A 25,657-nucleotide genomic window follows, 5' to 3' on the forward strand; every position below is an offset into this window, starting at 1 on the left:
TGACTTTTTTTTTTGCCCTTAAAATCTCAGAATTAAAAAAGAATTAAAAAAAAGATCAACCACAGCTGCCTATGACACTGTACTCTACGCCTGAAATTCTACGCTACTTCTACAGCTCTTCTTACTAGTGACTTAAAAGCCTTTAAAAAATGTGTAAGACTTGCTGAACGTTAGCTTCTGTGCAGCTATTATAAATCTTTCCCTCATGATGACCCGTGAAAAGCTCTGTTTAGATGACCCCGTTTGGATCAAATGAATCGATGGATAAGACGATTCGAAAAAGAAAGATCGAAGTGACTGTCTTTCCACTTCCACAGGTTCTTCCAAAGTTATCCTCCTCCATCGTGCACGAGGTAGACAGCATCCTAGGAAACAAGCCCTACAGTAAAAAGGACTACCGCTCCTAATGCGTGAGGGCCGACAGGGCTGCACCTCACCAACCTTTGCCTGTTCCTCTGTTTGCTTGAGCTTTTACTGAATGAGTAACCGCCGCATGAGTCCGGCAAGCACCCTGACCCTGCAGGGGAAAGTCATTTAGAAAAATAACAGAGAAAGAAAACGGAAGGGGGGAAAAAAAAAATTACTAGCAAGTCACTTGCATCTTCCATAAAAGGTGCGAGAAATGAAAGAGTGAGGCGAAAAAGGGATATGCGCTCATAGTAAAAAAAAAAAAAAAGAAATCTGTTATTCAATCAACTCAACAAAAAAAAAGAAAAAGAACAAAAAATAAGAGTTTAAAAAAAAAAAAAAAGAAGTTATTAAAAAAAAAGCACATGCTTGCTTGGCTGTCAGAAATGTTCAGTTTTTTTCTCTTTGCATTTTTAAATACTGAATGCATATTAAAAAAAAATTAAAGTGGAGCTTCAGTCAATGTAGGTAATCAATACATGATTGGTTGCACACGTCCCATAACCACTCATCTGTTTTTAGTTATTTGTTTACAAAGGACCGCCCACGTGGGGCACGTTGTCATGGTTTCTCTCCGTAATGTTCTCTGTGTCTTCGATATGTGCACATGCTTTTGCAGGCGAGCCAATCAGCACTTTAGGAACACGTCTAATGGAGTGGCTATGGGGGCACTGTTTCTTAAAAAAAAAAAAAAAAAAAAAGAGAGAGACTTTTGTCTAATTTAATGGTGGGAAATGGATAGCCAAGTCAGTGTTACTTTTCCTTCCATTTTACAGGGCATTGTCCTAATGTCTGTTCCCCACTGACTGTCCTCTCACAAGACTGCTCTGGCTCTTCACCAGACTAACTGTGCTTAACCCACACAAGCAGTAGGAGACCCTCTGACCTCAATAACTCCATCCGACACTATTGAGCAGAGTCCAACATGTGGTTGCTTTAGCTCTGACACAACCTGCTCCCTGCACACCAGGCACCTGGCAAAGCTCTCATTCGTTGCCATGGCAGATCTCTCAAGGTGAAATATATGCAGCGTTTTATTGCTGTGTCACAAAGAAGAACGAATCTCTCGCATTTCTATTCAGAGCGTATTTGTGGCAGATCAAATATGTGCCCTCTCTGTATAGGACATCGTTTTTTTTTTTTTTGGTTTTGTTTTTTTGGTTTTGTTTTTTTTGTTTTTTTTGAGGCAGTTAAACTAGCATCTGGAAAGCCTTTGTAACAACAAATATGACTATACAGGTACGATATTTAGAAAAGTGACTTGATGATCCTTATTTGAATTTATGTCTTATTTTATGAGAATAAGCATTTACTCTGACTTTGGAGTCCTGTTGTATATAGAGATGGAAGGGTGTGCATGGATCTCTTGCATATTTGTAATGTCCAAATATGTGTGCTACTTTGGTCGAGAGGACTCTTCTGAGGTATGAGAATTACCACAGGTCTGCAGTCACCCTCACCCACAGCCTATAAGAGCACAGACTGGTGATTTGGCAGCAGTTCCAAGGCCACTAGGAATGCAGAATGTTTAATGGCATTAGCTTGCCTGCCTATAGGAGCATAGACTGGTTTGTGTCAGCAGCTCAGGGATTGGAACAGAATATATATATATGTGTGTGTGTGTGTGTGTGTGTGTGTGTGTGTGTGTGTGTGTGTGTGTGTGTGTGTGTGAACGTTTAAGTGTGCATTTGTTTATTTGTCTGTGTGTGTATGTGTGTGAGAGAGAGAGGTGTGAGCGTGGGTGTATGGGAGAGTTAGAGCCAGAGAACATGTGGTCGTGCGCGGTCAGGATACTGTACTCACTGTCTTACTGTCTCTCATTTGTGCACTGGACGTAACTAAACAAAACCGGTGGCATTTCATGTGGCTAAAGCCAAAGATTTTCCCATAGTTTTCAATGACCTGTCTCTTAAGTCCATATTTGCTGGAAAAGATCAATCATTCTAGAGCATGTAAGAACCGGCCTTTAACCTGTGCTATATCGCCTCTCTTCTCACCTGTATATTCTCTTGGGCCACGCTGTATTAAACAATATAAATATAGGTACATATATACATAGTGCACACCACTGTATTTTAGGAATGATAAGCATAGAATTTTTTTTTAAGGATGATAATCCCACCGTGTAATGATTTTTAGGTACATTTTAAATCTCAAAGACAGGAGAACTGTGATATCTTCTGTGTGTATACTCTCGCAATCTGCCTAATTCCCCTATCAGTCACAAAGGGAATCGCATGAGGTCCATTTTCAAAGCATGAACTCTCCGCAGACATAATATGGGAACAATACAATCGGACTGGAAGAATGCTTCGTAGCGTCCTAGCTCATCTGTCAGCATCTCTAATGCTAGTTAGCCACTATATTACTGGGTTTTTATTAAACTTCACATAAAAATCAAAGAAAGAAATGTTGAGGTCAAAAAAGAGAGAATGCTACATGGTCTTTGATATATGAAGGAAAACAGGGAATGTAGGAAATTGACTTTTTATGTAAGATGTTCTTGATCTTTCTGATCAGAAACATTCAGTTACAGTAGATTTTTTTAGCATCAGATCATTAGCACAGTTGTTGTGTGTAAGTTTCATTTATGTGGAATTGCGTGTCTGTGTGTACTATGTGAGTTAAAAAAAAAAAAAAAAACAACAAATCAACATTAAAATGTAGACTTTGATTAGTTCAGATTGTTGCGTATAACAGATTGATCAGTAGAAAATGTAGAAACCGCACCATAAAGATCATCCCTCTTCAAAACTAACACGGTGCCGTCTTTTTGAACAAGCAAGTTGCTGAAACACAGTACACATTCCTTATCGCCTGGTTTTATCAATTCAGTCATACATATGCATTTACTGAAAGACATCTGCACTTTAACGGTTTTAAATTGTTATTTGGAGAAGAAATGCTTACTTGTTGTATGTATTTGTTCTTTTTGTTCAAACTCGTTGTTTGTCCAAAATGTTACATTCAGAAAGTATGTGTTTTTGTAAGCAACCACGCTCAATTGTGCAATTTCTTGAAAAAATGAGACTTAAACCACATTACCAAATCATAAACAAGGCACAGATCTGTTAAGAACCAGCCAATGTAATGAGACATGAAGTCAGAAGAAAATGAAAAGAAGATGATTAGAGTCAAGAAGACATTTCTCTGTTCCCATCTGTTCATATGTCCAAGCTGCTCTACCCACAGAGGTCAAGGGAGTAAAAAAATATTGTAGTTCATTTTCAGTTTCACTGTATGATCATTAATATATTATCTTCAATGAAAACGTGTGTGTTTTTAAGTTTCATATTTTTGATAATTATCAGGTCCATGAATTCAGATGTTTGCATTGCATGAAAACAGGACAGTGTGTCACTTTACGTCTAATATTTTGTATCGATTAGTTCTTGTACTGTTACTGTCCCTCTCAGGAGGTACAGCTAAGACTGTTTGTCAGCTGTCATCCAAAGCTTGGTGCACCATCTTAACACTAACATTCCACTGAGAATCTCTAGCTCCACCACCAGGCTGAAAGCAAGTAGTACATTAGAACACATGGTAGCGTGTAGCTATGCTGGTTTTGTCATTCATTTGTTAAAAGACGTTGTTGTGTGGTCCTTGTCTCCTAGTACAGAATAAGACTAAGCAGTGTTCACATAAGACACAGCAGTGATTTACTAGCAAACATTAGAATACTCTGTGGGTAGCTGTTTCTGAGTATACCCTTATGGTCGACACATCAGCGTAGACCATTTCTCACCCTAAAACTCGCTTCAAACAGGTCATGCAGACGCTTGGCTAGGGCTGACCTTATAAGGACTGGCCTGCCAACTCTTTTTAAGGATCACCCTCTAATGAGTAAAACAGAGTGCGCTGACAGTACTAAGCTAAGAGGTCAAACCAGAGTAGTAGATTTTGAAATTTTAATGCTTATCTTTAAGTATGCAGTTACTCAAGGAGATTTATTTTTTACGATGTTTTAGAGTTTTAGAAAGAGAGCGAGAGAGAGAGAGAGAGAGTTGAAGATGAAAGTGGTTTTATTTTTTTACCGTTCTTCGTTACCCTCAGTTGGTACTGACCTGATGGTAATGCTGGTGTGGATTATAAAGAGCAAATATTTGCACTGAATATGCATTTGACAAATTCTGTGAAATGAGTCCAATGGCAGGCTACTTTTCCACACTGTGGACAGATATGTGAAGTCAGATATCTTGTATATAGATTGACCTTTGTACATATATACATATTTTCAGTTGTGAACACTTCTGCCTTTTTTTTTTTTCCTTTTTTTTTAATTTTCATTGACAGGCATTGCTAACTGCATTGTGCTTGAATCTGAATTTAGACATGTACAGCTTCGATATCTACAAAAGGAAAATTATAAAAATAACAAACATGGAAAATGGATTACTGCATCCTGTCTTTTATTAATGTTAGAAAAACAACTGAATGAACTCATATAGGAATCTCTGCTGAATGAGGTGCTTCCTTTGTGATATCCAGTAAAGTTATCAATGACGCCATGTGTTTCAACCGTGACTGCATTTCTCAGCTGTGTTCAGATTCCTCATGTGAGAGTTTGTTCATTAACAAAAGTGTGCAGTTTATTGCCATCTTCTGGTCATTCTGGCAATTGTTTCTGTGGACTTTCTTACCAGTAGCTTTTATGAGAAAAGAAACATGAATCACCAAAGATCAAAGCACACAAGTGATGGGTGAAATCACTCCATTCCACTGCTTCAATGCGCACAATAAACGGCTTATCATATTCTAACACCACTATGAATCTTTTTTTCTTTACACTCAGACAACTGGTTTGCGTCAGTATCATTTTATTTCAATCTTCAGGTGTTTTTTTTTCAATCACACACATATCTATTTTATATATAGAATTCATATTAAATGTACATGTCCATCAAATAGCACATAAATACACCAAACACAGCTTTATATACATTAAAAACAAATAAACAACAAAAGCAACATTTGATATATCTCAACTGTGGAAGCATTCACAGTCGCAGTAAGTACTGCATATTTGTGCCATACCTGATGGATTTGCTTAAACATGAATTTGAATTCAACATTAAGGCAAGAATACATGCATTCTTTTTTAAAACTCAACAAGGTATAGTATACTGTGGTTAATAGGCAACATAGCACCATATTCTAAGTACTGAAAAGTCACTTCATATACAACACATTAAACATCATCCTTATGGCATTGATACTGCAGGGAGTCTCTCAGTGTGTAATGGAGCTACATAAATAATGACCTAAAGGATTCTGAGCGAGCATTTTTAATCAGTTAACCAATTGGTGAGTATTGTATTTTCTTTGTTGTCACTGATATCACACATTTACAATATGCATAACCCTATGAGCATTGTGGCTAGTGCTGGGATAATATCATCACACTATCACAGTATGTGAAGTCTCAAAATTTTGTATTTGAACACAGACACACACACACACATATATATATATATATATATATATGTGTAGTTTGCTTACTCTGTGAATTTTGTTATGAGTAATTAGTAAAAATATTTTAGCCTGGTGATTATTTTACCAGTCTGAGAATGTGTAGAATGTTGAGTACACCTGTGTTCAGGCAGCATAAGAAAATTGTGCTTTTAGGCCTTCCATTTCTTACAATAAAAGTCAGTGTGTGTAATCCTAATGGCCCTGCTTGCAAAGCAGATAAAATCTCTTAAAAAGAAAAAAAAAGATGAAAGGAATACAATTAAAATATGTATTAACATAGTCAATTACATTAATATACCCTGAAACAAACAAACAAACAAAAATAATAATAAAAGCCCCCAAAATGATCAAGTATGATGGTTAATGGCCATCAGAAGACATCTCACTGAGTGACTGTTTGCATTGTATAAGCAGATGAGAAAGTAAAGTGCTTTGTGTCTTTGAAGGAGGCCTTTTAATGCGTTCTCTCCTGGACATGTCTGACACTCCCTGATTTCATCTTCTTTCAAATCAGCCATAGAAGAACAGGTATATTAGTAACAATCTCGTTCTTCCTTAAACCAGCTCACTCACCATTTGGCCAAAACAGGAGTAATCAGCCTTCCTCATGCAGAGCTTCACTCTAAGACTTCTGCTCCAACTTTAATCCGGCACACGTGACTAGATGAGGTGTATATATTCAACCAGGGCTGAAGAAAAAGTCTGTTTCTACCCCAGCTCCACAATGAGGACGGTAGGCTAAACCTTTGCCAGTGCTGTGTCTCCTTTGCACTCATATGTCTAGCTTGTGTATCTGCCCAAAACAACTGGCCAAACTGGCCAAAACAACTGGCCAAACATTAACCTCACCAACTGCACTCACACACAGCACTGTCAAAAATCACCACTTTCCTGCAAAGGGGTCCATTTCTGTCTCCAGTCCATGTTCTGTTTATTCAATTCTGACATCCTCACAGTCTTTTATGCTGCCAGAGCATAATCCAACTTTGGAGATTTTAAAAATATTTAATTCACTTCTCTTCCTGCCTCAATCTGCCATGTGCTGCCCATACTGGATTTTGAGGTTGGCAGTGTTGAGTATGTGTCAGAGGTCAGCACTGCTATAAAGAGTTGTCTGGCTGTGATTGGTCCTTTCTTCTGTGAAGATGCTGTGGGGGCCCACCTGGGGGCAAAGGAACAACCAATCAGATAACTGGATTCATTAAACACTCAGAGGTCCTGATCCAAACATCCATACAGGATGTTAGTAACATTCTGGATATACAGTTAAACTCCAGCCTCTAATGACTTTACATTACCCTCTTGGCAAGTGAGTCCAAACCAGCCATGAAGACAGGTGCATCGACCATTCCTACTGTCACACTGGGCACCATTCTCACATTCGCAGCCCAGAGCGCAGTCTGGACCGTAGTGGTTTATTCTGCAGTCTAAGACGCAAAGTCAAAGCAGACGTCAGATGATAAACCACAAAGCTGCAGTAAATCATATATGATGACTTAAGATGTAAGTTTACAGCTGAAAGTAAAGACTCCCTGAATAACTGTTAGGTAGGCTTGGCCTGTTTGGCTGTGAGGACTGTCGCTCTTACCAGTATCACACCTGGCTCCAGTCTTCCCTGAGGAGCACAGACATCTACCGTTCAAAGGGTCACATGGCGTCCCTTCAGCACAGTCACATGTCTGAGAACAGTTTTGTCCAAACGTGCCCTGTTTACACCCTGAAAAGAATAAAAAAACGGAAAAAGAATATTCCATAACACAGAAGACGTCACTGAAACTGATGACCATGCTGTCGTTTTAAAGGTCATCAGCACTTTGCTATGAATATTTCAAGAGTTTGTCTTCACCACTCTCATACTCATTGGTTAGTGAGAGATGTGACTGACCTGTTTCACAGCGACGGCCCTGGAAGCCTGCAGGGCAGATACAGTGGCCAGTACTGGGATGGCACAGGGCACTGTTCAGACAGTCACAGTGCAGCTGGCATCTGAGCCCATACAGACCCGGCGGGCAAACTGAAACAGCAACATGGATATTACATCACGCAGTGTGGGCACAGTCAATATATTTATGTCATAGTACTTTAGGACTAAAAACAAGCATGTGTGTGTCTGTGTGTGTGTGTGTGTGTGTGTGAGAGAGAGTCTTACCGTGTTCACAGCGATGTCCATAATAGCCAGGTTGACAGTGACAGGTGCCAGTCATTCTGTCACAGGTGCTGTTGTTCTGACAGTCACACTCTAGCCCACAGTTTGGGCCATACCTGCCCTGAGGGCACTCTGCCACAGAAAGGTTACACAGAGTTACAGTAGCCCTCTCTTACTCTAAAAGGGCATTGCTCTCCAATACTGACTGGTGGGAGTGCAGGTCCCACACCAAGCTCAGTAAAGCTATAAGACGGTAACGCTAATAATTATTGAAAAACTGACGTGTTACATTAAATTGTTGAAGTGGAAAGTTCTAATATTCAAAAGACACAAAATGAAATGTTTAGTCTGTGTTTAGTCAATATAACTGTGTGTGTGTGACAAATAAAGTACTTCTTCTACTTATCAGCAGTAATCCAGGTACTGTTTGTTGTGCTAATTTGGTTGAATTGGGCATGGATTCTGCTTCTCATTCAAATACATATGATGTGCGTTTAGAGTTTTTGTAGTCACCTCTGTCACAGTAAGGACCAGTCCAGCCCAGGCCACACGTACAGTTCCCAGAGACAGAGTCACATCGCCCTCCATTACTGCAGTTACAACGTTGAGAACAGTTCTCTCCAAACCAGCCGGGAGCACAACCTTACAACATACAGGTCACACACATTCAGTGCATGTGTTTGTGAACAAACTTCAGTTTGGGTATGGATAACACACCGTTTCATTTGCCTAGAGAACTCTTAACGCATCTTACGTTGCCTACAGTCTTCTCCACGATGCCCAGGCGAGCACACGCATTTGCCAGTGAATGGATCATTTCTTGAGCCCTCTCCACACAGAGCCATGAGGGCACAGTCAGGTCCATAACGACCAGCTGGACATGCTGCACAGCAGGTGAACAGGGAAAGGAGGAAAACAACACTTAACAGAAAAGTAATCTATTTTTATACTCTAGTCTACAATTATCCCTATTAATGAAGACTTTACATTAGGAATTAATACTCACTGATGTTACAGTGCGCTCCTATGAAGCCAGCTTGGCACTCACAGGTGCCAGTGCTGGGCTGGCACACACCACCATTTTGACACTGGCATCGACGGTCACAATCTGGCCCATAGCGTCCGCTCTCACACTCTAAGTCACACGCGCATACACAGATAGGATGACAAACTCAAAATCAGATGGCAAAATAGTGGCGAATGTAAAGAAAATAGTAAATTAACACCATCTAAAGTATTTGTTTCTGAATTAGTGGGCTAAGTGGATAAAGCACGCAGTTTGACGTGAAACCCGAGAGCAGAGAAACAGACTCGTACCCATATTACACTGTGGTCCCCTGAAGCCGGGCGCACAGTAACAGAGTCCGGTCACTGGGTGGCACAGCTGGTTCTTCTCTGAGCATTGGCACACCTGGTTGCAGTTAACGCCGTAGGTGCCAGGCAGACAGGCTGGAAAGGTGCGAAGAGAAAAAGAAGGAAATACAATAACTGTTTAGCGGCTGGTCGTTCACACCAATGAGCGGTGGACACTCACTCTGCTCACAGCCGTTGCCGGTGAAGCCCGGGGGACAGCCACACTCCCCGGTGACGTGGTGACAGGAGATGCCCAGAGGACAGCTGCAGCGCTGCATACAGCCTTCCCCATAACTACCAGGCAAACAGGCTGAAATACAGAAAGTTAAGGCATTTACACAATATACAACACACGTGTCATCCAAAAGGTAGCACACATAAAGGTTGCCTGTAGAGATACGATCACCTCCAAATATACTGTTGGAACGATATCACAAGGTGAAGAATAAATCATTCAATACAGTTAGTAATTCGTGGCAATCCAGGGAATAACTTGACATGTTTTAGGATGTTACATGTAACCTCTGAAAAGACTGGATTTTGAAGTTAAGTAGACAGTAGAAGTAATAGAAGGCAATAGTAAATAAGCCAACCTTTGTCACAGTGTTGACCTCTCCAGCCTGGAGGGCACATACAGGCTCCAGTTATGTGGTCACAGGTTGCACCATGTTTACACTGACACCATTCCTCACACCCTGCTCCAAACCGCCCCGGCACACATGCTGACAACCAATACACAATACATACTACAGTTAGTTAAGACATCCTCAGTTCAGTTTTACATATATCTTATATATATTTATAGATATGTTTTATATTTTGTTCAAAAGGAAAGGAGATGAATGTCTTCTGATTTATGTCTGGGATTAAGACTTGTCATTGCACATTTTACTGTTAATGCCATTGACTTGGTGGCAAAATTACAGTTTTTCACTAGAGGGAGCCAGTATCTCTATGTTTGTAAAGAGTATGAATTCTATGTCTCTCTCTATCTATCTATTTGTCTGTCTTTCAGTCAGTTTGTCTGTCTCCCTGCCTCCCTAAACATATGCATATATGCCATCCTAAAAGTGTCTCACCTTTTTCACAATGTTCTCCCACCCAGCCAGGGCGACAAACACACTGGCCCGTCTGTCTGTCACACTGGCCTCCATTCTCACACACACACCTGTGCTGGCAGTCTGCTCCGAACCGGCCGGCAGCGCACTCTGTAAGGAGTCACACGCATAAACACGTTCAAAAAAACACCTGACTTCACCTCTTTCAAATCCCTCTCACCTCTTAACCACTAACTTTCTTTGTATTTTCTTTTGTATTTTATGCATAAGGTGTATATCTTACAAAAAAAAAAAAAAGACTCAGTAAAGCGCTAAAACCATAGACAGTCCTTGCTTTTGTGCACTGAGACATTTTGCTTTAAGCCTGTTCGATATGCTCTTTTGTAAGTCGCTTTGAACAAAAGCGTCTGCCAGATGACTACATGTATAAGTAAAGAAGAACACAACACACCAGGATTCTATGGGAAAGTAAACAGTCATGAGGGGCAGGTAAAACAGTCTAGGATTGTGTAGCTGAACACTTTTTCAAACATGGTCTTGATGCCTTGTAAAATTGTAATTTGAATCAGTCAAACCAAGTCTCTTTTTACTAACTGAACACACTAACACAGCTTCTCAAAGCACTGGACATGGGTCTGGCAGACAGTAAGTGTAGAGTAATAGTTCACTCATGTGAAGTCTGGAGGCTTCCTCATGTGTGGTTACACTTTGGCTTGTCTGAGTCATTGAAACTCATGTTTACTTGCACCCTAGAGCTTCTGGCTTCACTGTAAATTACAGTGTTTTCAGGAAACCAAGGCCACCTTGGAGGGCCCCAGGAGACTGTCTGCTGTCAAAGGCCCAGTTCAGCAGCCTGGCAAAGAACAGCAGGATGCAAAAAAAAAAAAAAAAGATGCATGGGCAGAAAACAACCAGGACTCCGGATTGATTTCCTGAATATTATATAACAACCCGTAGGTGGACCTGCGTTAGGGTGCATGTTATTTTAGGCTTCCCTGTCTAGTTAAGTCAGGATAACAGCAGCATTCTTGCTGAGGTAACAACAAGCCTCTAGCCGCTATTGGCACACCACTGCGTCTGCTCATTAACTTACAATAATGAGAACTGAGGAAGTAAGCAGCAAATGTAATTAATTTGTACATATATTTTTAAATCCAGTCTCAGATTACAGGTAACATGGGAAAAACAAATTCCTAAACCCGAGGCAAAGTCGTTAATGTCACATAATTTGTAGAGTAGGTTTATATTCAGCAGTCTCTCTCTGTCTGACTTACCCAGCTCACACACTGTGCCTGTCCAGCCACTGGGGCACAGGCAGCGTCCACTCACACGGTCACACGTCCCTCCGTTCTGGCACAGACAACGCTGACCGCAGCCCACCCCGTAGAAACCCGCTGAGCATTCTGGAAAGATAGAGCATGGCAAAAACCGCAGCTTTACAACATCTGCCATTTCCCCGTCTAATGCAACAAAAAAGCCATTCTAGGATATCACCTTAAAAAACACGCAAGGCAAGGAAAGCATTAAGCCAAATGATCTCATGTTAGGTTTTCACGAGTGGTTTTAATTTGAATGTGCGGTAAAGAAGATTTAGTAGCATGTTTAACTCTTGATTGCTGGCTTTGACTATGAGAAACTAGTAACCTTTATGAGCCATACAATTATTATTGCTCGTGTGCTGACTGTGGAGATTGACGATATTAAAAACCCCTTGCTTACCCTGCGTACAGTTCGGCCCAGTCCAGCCTGGAGCGCAAACACACTGGCCGCTCACTGCATGGCAGCTTGCATTGTTCTGGCAAGCACAGGTTTGATTACAGCCTTTACCATAGAATCCAACAGGGCATGCTATAGGGAAGAGGGAAACAGCAGCTGGTATACGCAGAACAGGACCCAGTCAAGTCTTCTGAGAGAATTATTAATTTAATAAGGTATATCTCAACTTACTCAGGTCACACTGTGGACCATGCCAACCAGCTGGGCACTGGCAGTCACCTGTGATGTGGTTACAGCGACCTCCATTCAGACACACGCACTTCTGCTGACAGTCTAGACCGTAGAAACCGTGGGGGCAAGCTGCCGAAGACACGCAGGCACACAGTGAAACATTCAAAACAAGTGAATTCATTGGTTTTCCTTAGAATTGATGAAAACAGACAAAAGAAGTTACTGACGGTACTTACGTTTCTCACAGAAAGTGCCGATCCAGCCCACCTTACAGGTACAGGCTCCGCTCACGTGGTCACATGATGCCCCATTGTCACACTGGCATCTGTGCCGACAGCCCAGGCCAAAAGAACCAGATGGGCATTCTTGGACACATGAAAGACATGCACTTTAGTTAAGACCTCATTGCATTTATATAAGGTATGTATAATGTTATATTATTTATCAGATACAACAACACCAGCACCCAGTGTCATATTCACACACGCATTAGAGAGTATATTTTTTATTCTATATATGTGACTCGTCAAAACACTAAAATAGTCTGAATGTATGGAATAATACCTCTGAATATGCATCACAGTACTGTGTGATAGGATGTGTGTGTTTGTGTAAGATAAAATTGGTAACAAGCTTATGTTTCATCGGCGGGCTCCTGTGTGTGATGTGTGAGCTGTCACTCACTCTGGTCACAGCGTGTGCCTGTAAAGCCCGCCTCACAGTTACACTGGCCCGTCATAGCATCACAGCTCCCATCGCTATTCCGGCAGTCACACGCCAGGGCGCAGTCTGGGCCCCAGTGCCCCGCATCACACGCTGACAGAGGAGCACATGCACACATAGGCACACAAAGTGATCTCTCACTCTTCTTCATCATCATTCTGCTCTGTTATCACGGTTCAAAATGCCTCAGTCTGCCAGTCACCATACATGAGAGGGAAAGTTATACATCATGACATCATTACAGATTTTGGGATGGTTACTGGTGGTAATGGTTCAGTGGGTAAGGAGAGAATAGATTTAAAATATTGTCTGTGTGAATGGTGTGTTTCAATGATAACCAGGACATTTATACAATACCTTTTCTGCAGTTATGTCCTGTCCAGCCAGGTGCGCAGGTACACCGACCAGTGACAGGGTGGCATCGTCCACTGTTTTCACACACACACCGCAGCTGGCAACCCTGACCAAAGCGTCCTGTGGGACATACTACAAACACACATACCCAGATGAATATTTTTACTAATAATACACACACTGAAACATTTGTCATGTGGCAGTGAACCGTTGAACAGTAAAAGGGCGTCTGGTGCACCCACCATTCTGGCAGAGTCTGCCCATGTATCCAGGAGGACAGTGGCAGGTGCCATTATGCTTGTCACACAGGCCTCCATTCTCACACATAGGACACCTCTCCTTACAGTCCAGACCCCAGAACCCATCAGCACACTCTGCAACAGGGAGAGAGAGAGTGAGAGAGAGAATATCAGCACAATAGTCAAACTCATGGTGTCAGATTGCAAATGTGCATCAAATGAAAAATCTTTTACGTACAATCAATTCATGAACTGAAATGAATATCAGGAGATTTGGAAATTGAATCCAGACTTGTTTTGAATTATCTAGATCAGTGTAACTGAGGTTATGACGTAAACGACAGATGCAGTCTACAACAGAGAGACATATTCACAGTATACTGATGGAGAGATTATTGTAGAAGTTTTCTGAAATGCCAAGCTTACCTTTCTCACAATGTTTTCCCAGTTTCCCAGCAGGGCAGATGCACTGGCCAGTTACTTTATTACATGAGGCTCCTGTACAGTCACATGTCTGGAGGCAGCCAGCTCCGTATTTTCCATCCGGACATTCTACAATAGAGAAAGCAAACTGTTACTACAGCTTGTGTCGTCAGAGCGTGTTGTGTGTGTCCAGCTCTGTTCTACACACAAAAAGCACAAGATGGGATGGCATTTGATGCATTTTAAATTGCATGCAGTACTGTACGGTAGAAAAGCCTGACGTACCCTCATCACAGTTTTCTCCCTGTTTGCCAGCCGGGCACTGCCGCTGACACGCCCCAGTTACATGATTGCAAATCACTCCTGGTGGACATTCACACTTCTTTTCACAGCCAGTGCCATAGAAACCTGCATTACACTCTACAACAACAACAACAAAAAACAGCACCATTTGAATTGACAGAGAAGCAGAGCTGAAGAAGAGCCGTTTTAGCAGGAGAATGACTTTATGATGCATTGTTTAGAAGACCTTTAACAGAGGGACTCTGTTCAGTCACCATTGTGCCATTTCTCATAATTGCCTAATGACATTTCTGACAAGAGAAATTTCATTTTCAAAGCCACTGATCCAAGGTCCCTGACAAAGTAGCTGCCAAACCACATTTTTTTTGCAAAACCACACAATCAATATCAAAACTTTGACAGAAGAACATGTCACAACACCCGATAAATTCAAAATAGCATTAAAAATCATCTTCCTCTGAGAATGTACATTGCAAAACAACTTAAAACTGAATGAAGTCATCAATTAATTTGTGGCAAATTTCATTTTACTGCAGTTTTAAATTTTCTTGAAACAGTTTAGAGAAAGATAATGAGACAGAATCCTTTTTTTCTCTTTGGAAAAGCAGCAATAAATAGCCTTCTCTTGCCCAAAAAATGTCAACAAATTTGCCAAACATTCTTTTGCTGGACATTCAGACCCCACATTTCCTCTGCAATGATTCAGCTATCCAGAAGAAATGTGAGCACTTTTGACAGCTGTGATAAGTTGTCATTTCTGATATTTTTCACAAATGCTTTTTACAAGTACTAACCTTCTTTGCAAGTGTCGCCTTGGTAACCGGGTTTGCAGATGCAGGTGCCATGACGACGGTGACATTCTAGAGTGTTCTGCTGGACACACTGACATTCCTCAGAGCAGCCGGGTCCAAACGCCCACTTTGGGCATGCTACTCACAACATATCAGCAAAGGTCAGAGACAGCGAGGAGAGATAAAGTCAGACTAGCATGAGAGGGAACAAAGAGGAATTACTGTGTGAGTTACTCCGTGTTAAGACTGCTGTGACTCACGTAAGTGGCAAAACCTCCCGTAGAGCCCAGGGTCACACAGACAGGCTCCGTAGGTACGGTGACAGCGGCCATTGTTGGCACAGTTACATTTCTTATTGCACAGTTTTCCATAAAAACCTTTAGGGCAGCCTGCAGACACAAACCAGATCTGAATCACCCTTGCTTCTTTCAAAACCCAGGCAATAAACATAATATAAACTAAAAGCAATTGCAGCCAGTATATCATGTTCCTTTATTTACTCTAACCAATCACTTAAATGATTCTTTCCACTGATGCATGAAGATTCAATTTTCTAATAGCACTGAAGTCATTGCCTTGATCAGTAACATATTTCCCAACCATAATGACACTACATTTTGACATTTTGAAGCATGTGTATTTCAGTCAGTCTGGCTTTGTTCATGTTGGGGATGTAGCTGTGAACTTACCATCTTGACAAAGGTCTCCACTGACCCCTGGTGGACAACGGCAGCTTCCTGTCACTGGATCACAAATGCCTCCATTCTTGCATTTACAGCTAAAAGAGCAGTTCTTCCCAAACCAGCCCTCAGGACAAGCTGTGTCACACACACACACACACACACACACACACACGTATATATATATATATATACAGAAAGAGAGAGAGAGAGAGAGAATGAATGAACAAACAGATCGTGAAATATTAATGCTAACATAGTAGTGAATACATCATACTCATATTCGTAAACAGTTATAGTACCTATACCTCTGTGTTTAGATCTGAAACCCTTTACATGACGAGTCACAGTCACAGCCTCTGACATGATTAATGAAGTACTCATTGTCTGTGTTTTAACCAAAGTGTATTTTTGCTGTATTTTAACAACTCACTTTGGTTGCAGATGATCCCTGTCCAGCCGTCTGAGCAATCACAGCCATTTTTGTGTGTGTTACACACTCCACTATTAGCGCAGTTCTCACAGGTCAGACTACAGTCAAAGCCAAATGAATTATTTAGGCACACTGTGTGATAGACCGAAGAGAAGAGAAGAGAAGAGAAGAGAAGAGAAGAGAAGAGAAGAGAAGAGAAGAGAAGAGAAGAGAAGACGACAAGACAAGAGAAGATGAGAGGAGAGAAGAGAAGAGAAGAAGACATTAGAGACTTTTCCGTTGGCAATACTCTTCACTCAGTTTAAAAGGACTGACTGAGTTTATTAACAGCCAATGAGCTTAACTCATACATATATCATGTTATTCAGGGATAATAAATGCTTCAGAACCTAAGCTCCTAAGCGTATTTTCCCTCCAGTGGGGTCTTAAATTTTCACAGTAAGGCAGGATGTCCAACTGTAATTATTATGCCTATGGCTTAACTAAAGGGGCTGTAAAATAATCAGGTTGTGAAATATGAACTGTGTCTAACCGAATTTCTCAGCCAGTGAGCTCTCCGCACGCAGTTCACCAGCATCCTCCTCATAGTCATCATAGCGCTCCAGTGGCTGCTCATAGTCCTGCAGCAGTGTCAGCTCAGGCTGAGGGAGAGTCCTGTCCACGTACTGACCACTGCTCAAGGCCTCCACGGTGTTCTCCAGCACTGAGCATGAGCACACACACACACACACACACACACACACACACACAGTCACAAGAAATACAGGAGCAAGCATCAACACAGAGCTGTGGCCTTAGTCTCCCTCAATGTATGTCTCTATCAAACAAGAATAATAAACATATTCAATATTATTTATATATTATTTCATTTATTCATGCATTGAGAATGAGTGAGTGAATGAATGAAGGAATGAATGCAGGGGCTCACGGATGCAGGAGTGGCGGTCTTCATCCAGTCGATATCCACGTCTGCAGAAACACTGGAAGGAGCCTGCAGTGTTCTGGCACGTGTGATCACAATCCCCATTTTTAGCCAGACATTCATCTATATCTGTAAACACAGCCACAGGTCAACTGCTTCATACGACACAGGCCAAGTACACTCAACACATACAGCACCACAGTGCTGAGGTCAGTATGCATGAGTAATTCAAATGAGAGTTTTACAGTACTGAAATAGTCCATACCATCACAGCTACACCCATCAGAGTTGAGTCGATAGCCAGCTGCACAGTTACACTCGTAACCACCCGGGTAGTTTGTGCAGTCCTGCTCACAGCAAGAGCTCTGATCTCCACACTCATCCAAATCTGACACACACACACACACACACACACACACACACACACAGGTTGTAAAATGTAGAAATCAAGATACTCTTAGTAAAAGAATGCGTTGACATTGATTGATGTGTACAGTTTTGCTTCTCTTTACCAACACAGGTCTTGAGGTCGTCGTCCAGCTGATAACCCTGATTACAGCTGCACACCGGGCCATTGCTTGAGTGCTGGCAATGGTGGGAGCAACCACCATTATTTATTTCACAACTGTTCACAATTTCCATCTCGATCCCTATTACACGTAAAGAGAGAGACAGAGAGACCCTGTAACTACGAGAAAAACACACGAACGCAGCTTTGCACCCGTCCCAAATCACATGAATTGTATTCTGGGAAATATAGTTAAAAAAAAAAGAAAGGAAAAAAAAAATGCTGACTTCAGGCTGGCGTGTCATACACAAATGGTAAGAACAGAGCACATTCTCAGACACGGTTTCTTAGCCCAGATTAGATGAGGTTTAGACTCACGATAGCACTGCTTGCCGTCTGCTCCCAGCTCATAGGCAGCGCTACACACGCACAAGAAGGAGCCTCTGGTGTTATGGCAGCCGTGGGCACACTCTGCCTGGCCCGTCTGACACTCGTCAATGTCTGAAACACACAAACCGATAACTGGTAGCCTGAACTGTGCGGTCTCGGCAGTTTGTGCTGGAGCGTATCAGGACCATACTGGTATGTCAGTACTGGTCACAACAAACAGAGGTTGTGTATGGAGTGAAAAAAAAGAGAGAAAGAGACATGGAGAGATGTCAGCGCCCAAAAAGACAACGAATTTTGTGCCTCTATGATCACAAAAGGGATGTGATTAAAGCCAACTGCTCGAAACCTGGCAAAAATAAATACACCAAATTTTCCATTTTTCAGTGAAACACACACACACACACACACACACACACAAACATGTGCACACAAACACATCAGTGGACTCTCAGCTCTACACACTGAACATGCTACTACTACTGTTGAAGGACAGTTACCTTCACAGGTCTTGCCATCCTCTGCCAGCATGAAGCCAGTGTAGCAGTCACAGTGAGCCTGCCCTCCATCACTCCGACACTCATGCATACAGCCACCGTTCCTCTCCGCACATGGGTTCTCCACTGAGGGGAGGAACAGGAACACAGCAGGACATATGTAACGGAATAATAATGATAATAATTATTTACATGACACGAGGTCTCACTGCAATAGAATCACCTCAATGCCCTGTGGTTGCTCTGGGATGGGTCAATTCTTTTTAATGGCAGAATATTCAAGAAGAAGTAGAGTTGCTTTCAGACTATGAAGAGGGAGCGGTTTCAACGCTTTACTTCCATTGTGTAAGTTCCTAGAGGAGACTTATGTCAAGCTGCAGGGCTGACATATGTAGATGGATAACTCCAATATTCTAGTGTAGTCATAGCCGAGACACCGACGCTTCATAAAACAAGACTTTTTCTATCTTTTCCATCCAAACTAACGGGAAACTCCTGAGGGCCAGTGATGGGAGCTGCATCCAGGCAGGCTCCCACTGAACTAGCGCTCACTCTGACCCAAAAAACCTTCCATATCCAACTCATCTCACATACTTGGTGCATTTAACTTGTGCTTGCCTGTCTACCAGCTGTGATCTGAACTCTGAGCACTGAGAAATGAGTCGTTCCTGGCCAACAATTACAGTTTAGGGCAGTCTCAATGACTGTAATTATTCTCCTATCGCACTCCTTCCTCACAGTCAGAAAACTTCCACAAACACTGGTCAACCTTAGAGAATAGGGGGTGAGGGGTTGGAGGAGAGACCGGGAAAGAGGGATTGAGGGAAAGAAAGAGGGAGAGATTGCCAACATATAATGAGGCGTAATAAGGGGGGAAATATGGGACAGTTTGAATCTGAGGGCCACATTCAGAACAAATTAAGGTTTCATCTTCTCTGTTTTCCGGACACTGCACAGACAGACAGGCAGTTGGAGCTGGCGGGGATACCACCCAAGGAAGTACTTTTACTCTTAAAACTGCTGTTCTATTTCACATCTGAAACTCAACACTCCCTTTCCTTTTTTTAAAGCAGTTCAGCTATCACATACAACTTGTCATTGCCTTTGGTGAGCTATCCATTGGAATGTCTCCTTTAATGCAGATATGCACTGCCTGATGGGCTGCAGAGACCACACTGTTTTGCGGTTGTGGTTACAACTTTGACAAATTTTGTTGAAAAACCAGCTGGAAACATGAATTCATAAGTTTTCAAGAAATATGACGTCACATCATGTCTGGAATGATTCCTGAGGTTTGACAAGGGCTGACAACAGCATGGCTATGTAGTAACTCTTGTCTTATCACTACCCATTCCAGGAAGTGAAAGGGAAAAAAATGACTGTATTTATTTAAAGTTCTTAATTAAAGCCCTGTTCATTCACAGTAGGGGTGTGTATGTATGTGTGTGAACTGAACTGAATAATCACAGATCAGCAGAGTCTGAAACGACTGTAAATCTACATGACATTTTGTCCCATGCGCATACCAAACTTGCCCATAACTCATTCATTAAACATATGCTTGGCTTTCATAGATGATGTTCATTTGAAAAGTTTCAATCTTTCTGTCAGCTATCCAAAAATAACGTAACTCCTTGCATAAGAGTGTCTAAACGTGTCTTAAAAGTGATATACACGATGCTAAGCATGCAGGTGTGAAAATAATCATGGTTGAAGGTAGATAAGTGTCTGACACTCACATTTACAGTGTTTTCCATCCTCAGCGAGTTGGTAATTTGGTCGACAGCGACATTGGAAGTGAAGACCAGACTGCTGTACACAGTAGTGTTCACAACCCCCATTCCCTATGCTGCAGGAGTGAACCGCTGGACACACACACACACACACACACACACACAATAATAATAATAATAATAATAATAATAATAATAATAATAATAATAATAATAATAATACATAAAGTTCAAAACCACATTAAACATTCATTAACATTATCATCCAATCATCAAAAAAAAAAAGAAAAGAAAAGAAAACATCTGAAGGACACTTTCAGCGTCCACACACGAAGCAAAGCTACTGTAGTTCAGTGTCTCGCATTACCTGAACACTACCAGTGTAAAGAGACACAGATCAGACAAACATAAGAAATAACACTAAATAGTGTGAATCTCTCTGGAAACATCTGTATCCAAGTCTCTGTCCCAAGCAAAGCAGAGAGAAGTATGTTCCCAGACCTCTGTCAGAGGAGACAAATGTTATTCTGTTGATAAGCATCACTGATGACAGAGGCCACATGTGCAGCACTGTCTGATTAGTGATCCAATAAGTCATCTTTGACTTAGCAGCTGTCACCATGGTGATGTTATGACACCAGAGTCCCACTTGTCTGCAAGCCTAAAAAAAGACATCCAACTCACACTATCCCACATCCAAGAAAGAGACGTCTCTTTCCATCTGAAAATCCTGAAGCGTATTGTGTATACATTCTTTTATGTAAAAACTTAGGTCAGGTTTACATTCACTATCGGGTGGATTAAAAGCCTTATAATGATGCAGGTGTCTTTTATCTAAGAGACAAGAAATACTCGAAATATAAACAAGAGTGTGTGCAGACAGCTCCAGGAGACCAGCGGTGTCAGAGAGATCGGTGTGCACTCTGTCTAATCCAGCACTAATGGACCATATTCAGATACTGCTGGGCTACATGTACTTAGGGCAACTGCTCTGGAATTTGTAAGCTCAGACTTTCCCATCTGTAGGGCTTTAAGAGAGGATAGCCTTTTTTTCTGTCTCAATCCAATACACCGAAGTCCTGAGGTACAGACTGTACATGCAGAAAGAGTCAAGCACTTCTCTCTGTTGATGTGTAATGTTATCGTCAGAGAATGACATGCAGGGAAGGATACGGTGACTGTGCTTCTGTTTTTAAGACCATAAAGGTTGTTGTTAGTCATGCCTCACTTATTCCTTCAACTGAAGGTGATTTCTTCTTACCGAGACAGGTGCGTGCATCCACGTGCAGTCTGTAACCCGGATTACACTGGCAATGGTATGAGCCCCTGGTGTTCACGCATCTGTGTTGACATCCACCGTTATGGATCTGGCATTCATCGACATCTGGAATGAGACAGTACGCACACACACACACATACACACGTGACTCTTACTGTAATTTGCAAGAAACCGTTGAATGGTTTAAAAAAATATATAAACACACAACACTGAAAAAAGATAAACAATTTAAAATACATTTCAGGAAAACATCCAGGGACAACTGTAACAGTATCTCTGTCTTAGCATGACATGGTAAACATATCCAAATAATGAGAGATACCAAACAAAAGTGCCAACTGGGTTCACACGTCGTCAGGGAAAAAAAAAAAGAAATGGAGAGAAGCTAATTTCAGAAGTTTGACTCACGGTCTCATTCATGCCTCATTGAACACTCAGTTCCTAAGTAATTATTTTCTGATTTCCAAAATAAACCTCCCACAGAGATCAGAGCTCCGTCGACCCTGCTCCACTTAATGAGAAACTGAGACTGTCTGAAAACACAACACGTTAGTCCTCCCATGTCCACTGGCCGCCTAACACTGGAACAATTCAAACACTCAACCAGGATGACTAAGAGAAAAAAAAAAAAAAAACCTTACGCAGCACTGACTGATTTGTGCCCTTTACTACATAGTAGACAGGCTATCTTAAATCTGTCATTGAAACAGTGCTTGTTTCCAAAACAGACCAAATGTTTAAATGAATTTCAAAGAGGCAGTAACGAACAAAAATATGTCAGTTTGGCACAAGAGTACACAAAGCTAATGCCAGTTTACAGGGTTAGCATATTTCAGAGTGGCTGAATGTAATCACCCAACCGTTCTTGAAACACATGGAGAGGGTAATGTTTTCTTGGTTCACCTGTGGAAGGGCTGGCAAGAAACGCCAGAGTCTGTAACACACAAATCAACGTTCAGGGTCTATGCAGACCAGAAAAAGCAGAGATTTTAGGAAGGTGTAAGAGTGCGAAGGACTTTTGGCCACACGTGAACACTATAAGTCAAAAAGAGCCATAAAGACAACTGCCGGTCGGCGCCAGCTCGAATACCTAAGACATCATGAATTAAAGTCTGTCACGGAAAGCTTCACACAGAGTGCTGTTGCTATTTTAGACATTCGTTATCACCTCTCACATGAGATAACACTTAAAACAATGTCAAAATAATCCTTGAGAAAGAATTGACGGTCTCTAAAGAGGAATAATGGCACAGAGCGGAGAGAAGATTACTGTGTAACTGAAAACACTGCTGACATGCATCCTCTTGTCATAAAAGGAGATACAGAGAAAAGCAATATTAAAATCAGCGGTTACCCCAGAGCATGTGCTGTGGACACAATGAAACATTAATAGAAAATCTGCATGCACTTTAAGCTAATCTTTGTTGTTTAACCGTACACGCTATGTAAAACACATGGCAAAGATACACAAACAAGACATGAAAGGTGTGGTTGGTCACTTTGTGTATAAGTCCCTTACAGTAATTCACATGTGTGAGCCATCCCAGCAGACATCTGATGTTTGTGTTGTCATCTGTCATGCTTCTAGGCTATCCTCTCTGATTGTGGTTTTGATTATGTACAACTCAATAAAGTTTTCCTTTTCAGAGACATGATCAATGAGGAGATGATGTTTAGTAAAGAGCACACCAGCCTGCAGGCAGTCATACTATGTGCAAGAGGGCAAGAGATGGACCTTTACTTGGCACGGCTAAATTCTACCCTCTTCCATTACAAATTGCTGTTAAAGGATTAATTCCAGGGAAAACAATAAAAGCAATGGAAAACAGCAGGGGGATTGGCAGCTCTCATTCATTTCCTTATTCATGAATGCAGGACTGGTGGTGGCCCGCTCACGGCGGCACTAGATACGTACGAAGCTGGGATTCATGTCACTGGATTTTTTTGGTCACTTTTTTCTCCAAACAGTACATTTACAGCGCTTTCTTTTCAAACAAAACCTGCCTCCCTCGCGCCAAAGTAAGCAGAGCTCAAGAGGAATAGAAAAATGAATGGTTAGCCTTGTAGACCGAGCCTCTGACACTAGAGAACAGAAGTGACCCAGACAGTGCTGCTGTGTCATCATGACAGCGCTGCAGGAGTTGCCGCCCTTTCAGCCTCCACTTTGTTTTCACTGGCGTGCTATAAAATCAACATCCACTCTCCAGTAACGGGATTCATATTTCACCCACAGAGACTCACCTACAATTTTATTCCCATCAATCAAAACCAAAACGGCTTTGAACACATTTCATATTTAACACGAATGCTTTGTGTATTTGGAAAACAAACAATCTTTTGGATGTGTGAGCGAAACGAGATTAATTCATAATCTATATGCATTTGCTCGAACCACATTCAATATGCCAGATTAAAGCTTTTGACACTCTGGGACATCTGGCTCTAACTAATATGTAAACACATGCAGTAACTGTAACCATCGCACACTCTACCTTTCAGGAATCTTAATAGCTATGGACAGGGAAACTGGGGAGTAATTACAGACAGTGTACACATTGCTGCAACAAAGCACCCACTGTACTATTCGACCAAAGAGAGAAATGTACAATAATAAATCATATTATTTTACATTCAGTTTTACAACTGGCATATGCCACTAGAAGTCTGCTATGGAGGAAGCCAATAGAGATTACTGAGTTTAAGAAAGAAGAGGTAATCTAGCCAACTGAATGTCAACACACTTTGACTCTTCACCATCCTTCAATACCACACAATCACTACAAAATAATTTTGTGACATACAAATAATTTTGTGATTTATGTTAGGCTTAAATGGCATATGTTTCAAATTAAAAAGAAAAAAAAAGAAGAAATTTTTAAAGAAAAAAAAGAAGACAGAGACTACACATCTACCAAGGTTATTTCAAAGACCATGATATCACTCACATACTGTACCTGTTAATGTACACTCCTGATAAATCATCACGAGAGAGACTGTCAAAGCGGTGCCCACCTCTCTACTGATGTCATGCTATAGAATGTACCGAGCTGTAGACCCTGTACCTGCAGAGCTATCTCGTCTGCTCCCCTCAGTGCCTCTGGCTTGCCAGTCAGTTTTCATGAGGGGCCCACTGGAGCCAAAGATCTGAGATATCTCCTCTCATGTGGAACACTTTTGGACATGGGTTACCCATATCTTACACGAATGCAAACAGAGAACATACTGTGACTCTGCCACTGATTCAACTTTTTTGCCAAACAGATCTGTTCCTGCCAGGAGACCTGGCAGAATAAGCGCACACTTTCCATCCATACCTCACACATCTTGTTTGGTTTGGTTTTTAGCAAAATCAGTGAAAAATGCGAGGCCCTTACCAGCAGGTAATTAAATGCTGCAGTTTGGTCTCCGCAGGGGCACGACATTCTCCAAAGCAGAATTTGCCAAAACCCAACAAAACTGATTTGCAGTGAGGCATACATAGCTAGTGAGGTGGCTGGAGTTTACTTTGACTTTGGTTCACTCTCCCAGGCAACAGCGGTTAACCTCTTTTACATTTCATCAATTTACGGATTAAATGCATGAAAGTGGCAACCTGATAGGCTAATGCAACTCCAAACCATTGATGAGGGCTCTAGTACTTTGCCAAATACTATTTGCAAGAGTAACATCTGACATTGTTTTCTATGGTTGTGGCTGCTGTGTTTTCTCCAAAATAGAGTCAGCACACATAGTTAAGTGATTTCTTTGTACAATTAGCAAATTGGCTCAAGTTCAGCTCATGAAAAAAAACCCCATAACTGATATTACATATGCTTGTTAACGAGCGTTCCTGTTCCTCAGCCATGGTGGGCAGAAATGATTCTTCCAGGAAGCGGACATTGGCAGGAGACACACTTAACCTCCATGCTCTGACAAGCACAGAGTCCTCCCTGCGTAGTCTGGGAAGGATATTCAACATCAGCACTAAGCAACAAGGTGAAGCAACATCATTGTCAATGTAA

General features: G+C 41.5%; 2 protein-coding genes across 6 annotated transcripts in view; one reads left to right on the forward strand and one right to left on the reverse strand.

Annotated features, from left to right (window-relative positions):
• The window catches only part of kcnab2a (potassium voltage-gated channel subfamily A regulatory beta subunit 2a), a 40,646-nt gene extending 40,239 nt beyond the window's left edge, over nt 1-407 (forward strand). For all 5 annotated transcript variants that reach the window (XM_030776425.1, XM_030776426.1, XM_030776422.1 and 2 more), the window contains one exon: nt 318-407. In XM_030776425.1, the coding sequence (XP_030632285.1) occupies nt 318-407 (90 nt within the window). The remainder of the gene's footprint in view (nt 1-317) is intronic.
• A 6,565-nt stretch (nt 408-6,972) lies between these two features.
• Nucleotides 6,973-25,657, reverse strand: part of megf6b (multiple EGF-like-domains 6b) — a 53,016-nt gene continuing 34,331 nt past the window's right edge. Inside the window, exons 6-38 of the mRNA XM_030777387.1 lie at nt 21,639-21,761; nt 20,384-20,509; nt 18,648-18,770; nt 18,139-18,261; nt 17,765-17,902; nt 17,518-17,640; nt 17,259-17,381; nt 16,863-17,033; nt 16,331-16,462; nt 15,907-16,035; nt 15,478-15,606; nt 15,221-15,355; nt 14,409-14,543; nt 14,127-14,252; nt 13,704-13,835; nt 13,465-13,593; nt 13,069-13,200; nt 12,621-12,749; nt 12,385-12,513; nt 12,157-12,285; nt 11,712-11,840; nt 10,459-10,587; nt 9,973-10,101; nt 9,561-9,689; nt 9,344-9,475; nt 9,033-9,161; nt 8,802-8,909; nt 8,540-8,668; nt 8,030-8,158; nt 7,766-7,894; nt 7,469-7,597; nt 7,179-7,307; nt 6,973-7,042 (exon numbers count right to left, since the gene is read on the reverse strand). Of these exons, the coding sequence (XP_030633247.1) occupies nt 6,981-7,042; nt 7,179-7,307; nt 7,469-7,597; nt 7,766-7,894; nt 8,030-8,158; nt 8,540-8,668; nt 8,802-8,909; nt 9,033-9,161; nt 9,344-9,475; nt 9,561-9,689; nt 9,973-10,101; nt 10,459-10,587; nt 11,712-11,840; nt 12,157-12,285; nt 12,385-12,513; nt 12,621-12,749; nt 13,069-13,200; nt 13,465-13,593; nt 13,704-13,835; nt 14,127-14,252; nt 14,409-14,543; nt 15,221-15,355; nt 15,478-15,606; nt 15,907-16,035; nt 16,331-16,462; nt 16,863-17,033; nt 17,259-17,381; nt 17,518-17,640; nt 17,765-17,902; nt 18,139-18,261; nt 18,648-18,770; nt 20,384-20,509; nt 21,639-21,761 (4,208 nt within the window). The 3' untranslated portion in view covers nt 6,973-6,980. The remainder of the gene's footprint in view (nt 7,043-7,178; nt 7,308-7,468; nt 7,598-7,765; nt 7,895-8,029; nt 8,159-8,539; nt 8,669-8,801; nt 8,910-9,032; nt 9,162-9,343; nt 9,476-9,560; nt 9,690-9,972; nt 10,102-10,458; nt 10,588-11,711; nt 11,841-12,156; nt 12,286-12,384; nt 12,514-12,620; nt 12,750-13,068; nt 13,201-13,464; nt 13,594-13,703; nt 13,836-14,126; nt 14,253-14,408; nt 14,544-15,220; nt 15,356-15,477; nt 15,607-15,906; nt 16,036-16,330; nt 16,463-16,862; nt 17,034-17,258; nt 17,382-17,517; nt 17,641-17,764; nt 17,903-18,138; nt 18,262-18,647; nt 18,771-20,383; nt 20,510-21,638; nt 21,762-25,657) is intronic.

The sequence above is a fragment of the Chanos chanos genome, chromosome 6 (genome assembly GCF_902362185.1).
Source record: "Chanos chanos chromosome 6, fChaCha1.1, whole genome shotgun sequence".
Classification (NCBI taxonomy): Eukaryota; Metazoa; Chordata; class Actinopteri; order Gonorynchiformes; family Chanidae; genus Chanos; species Chanos chanos.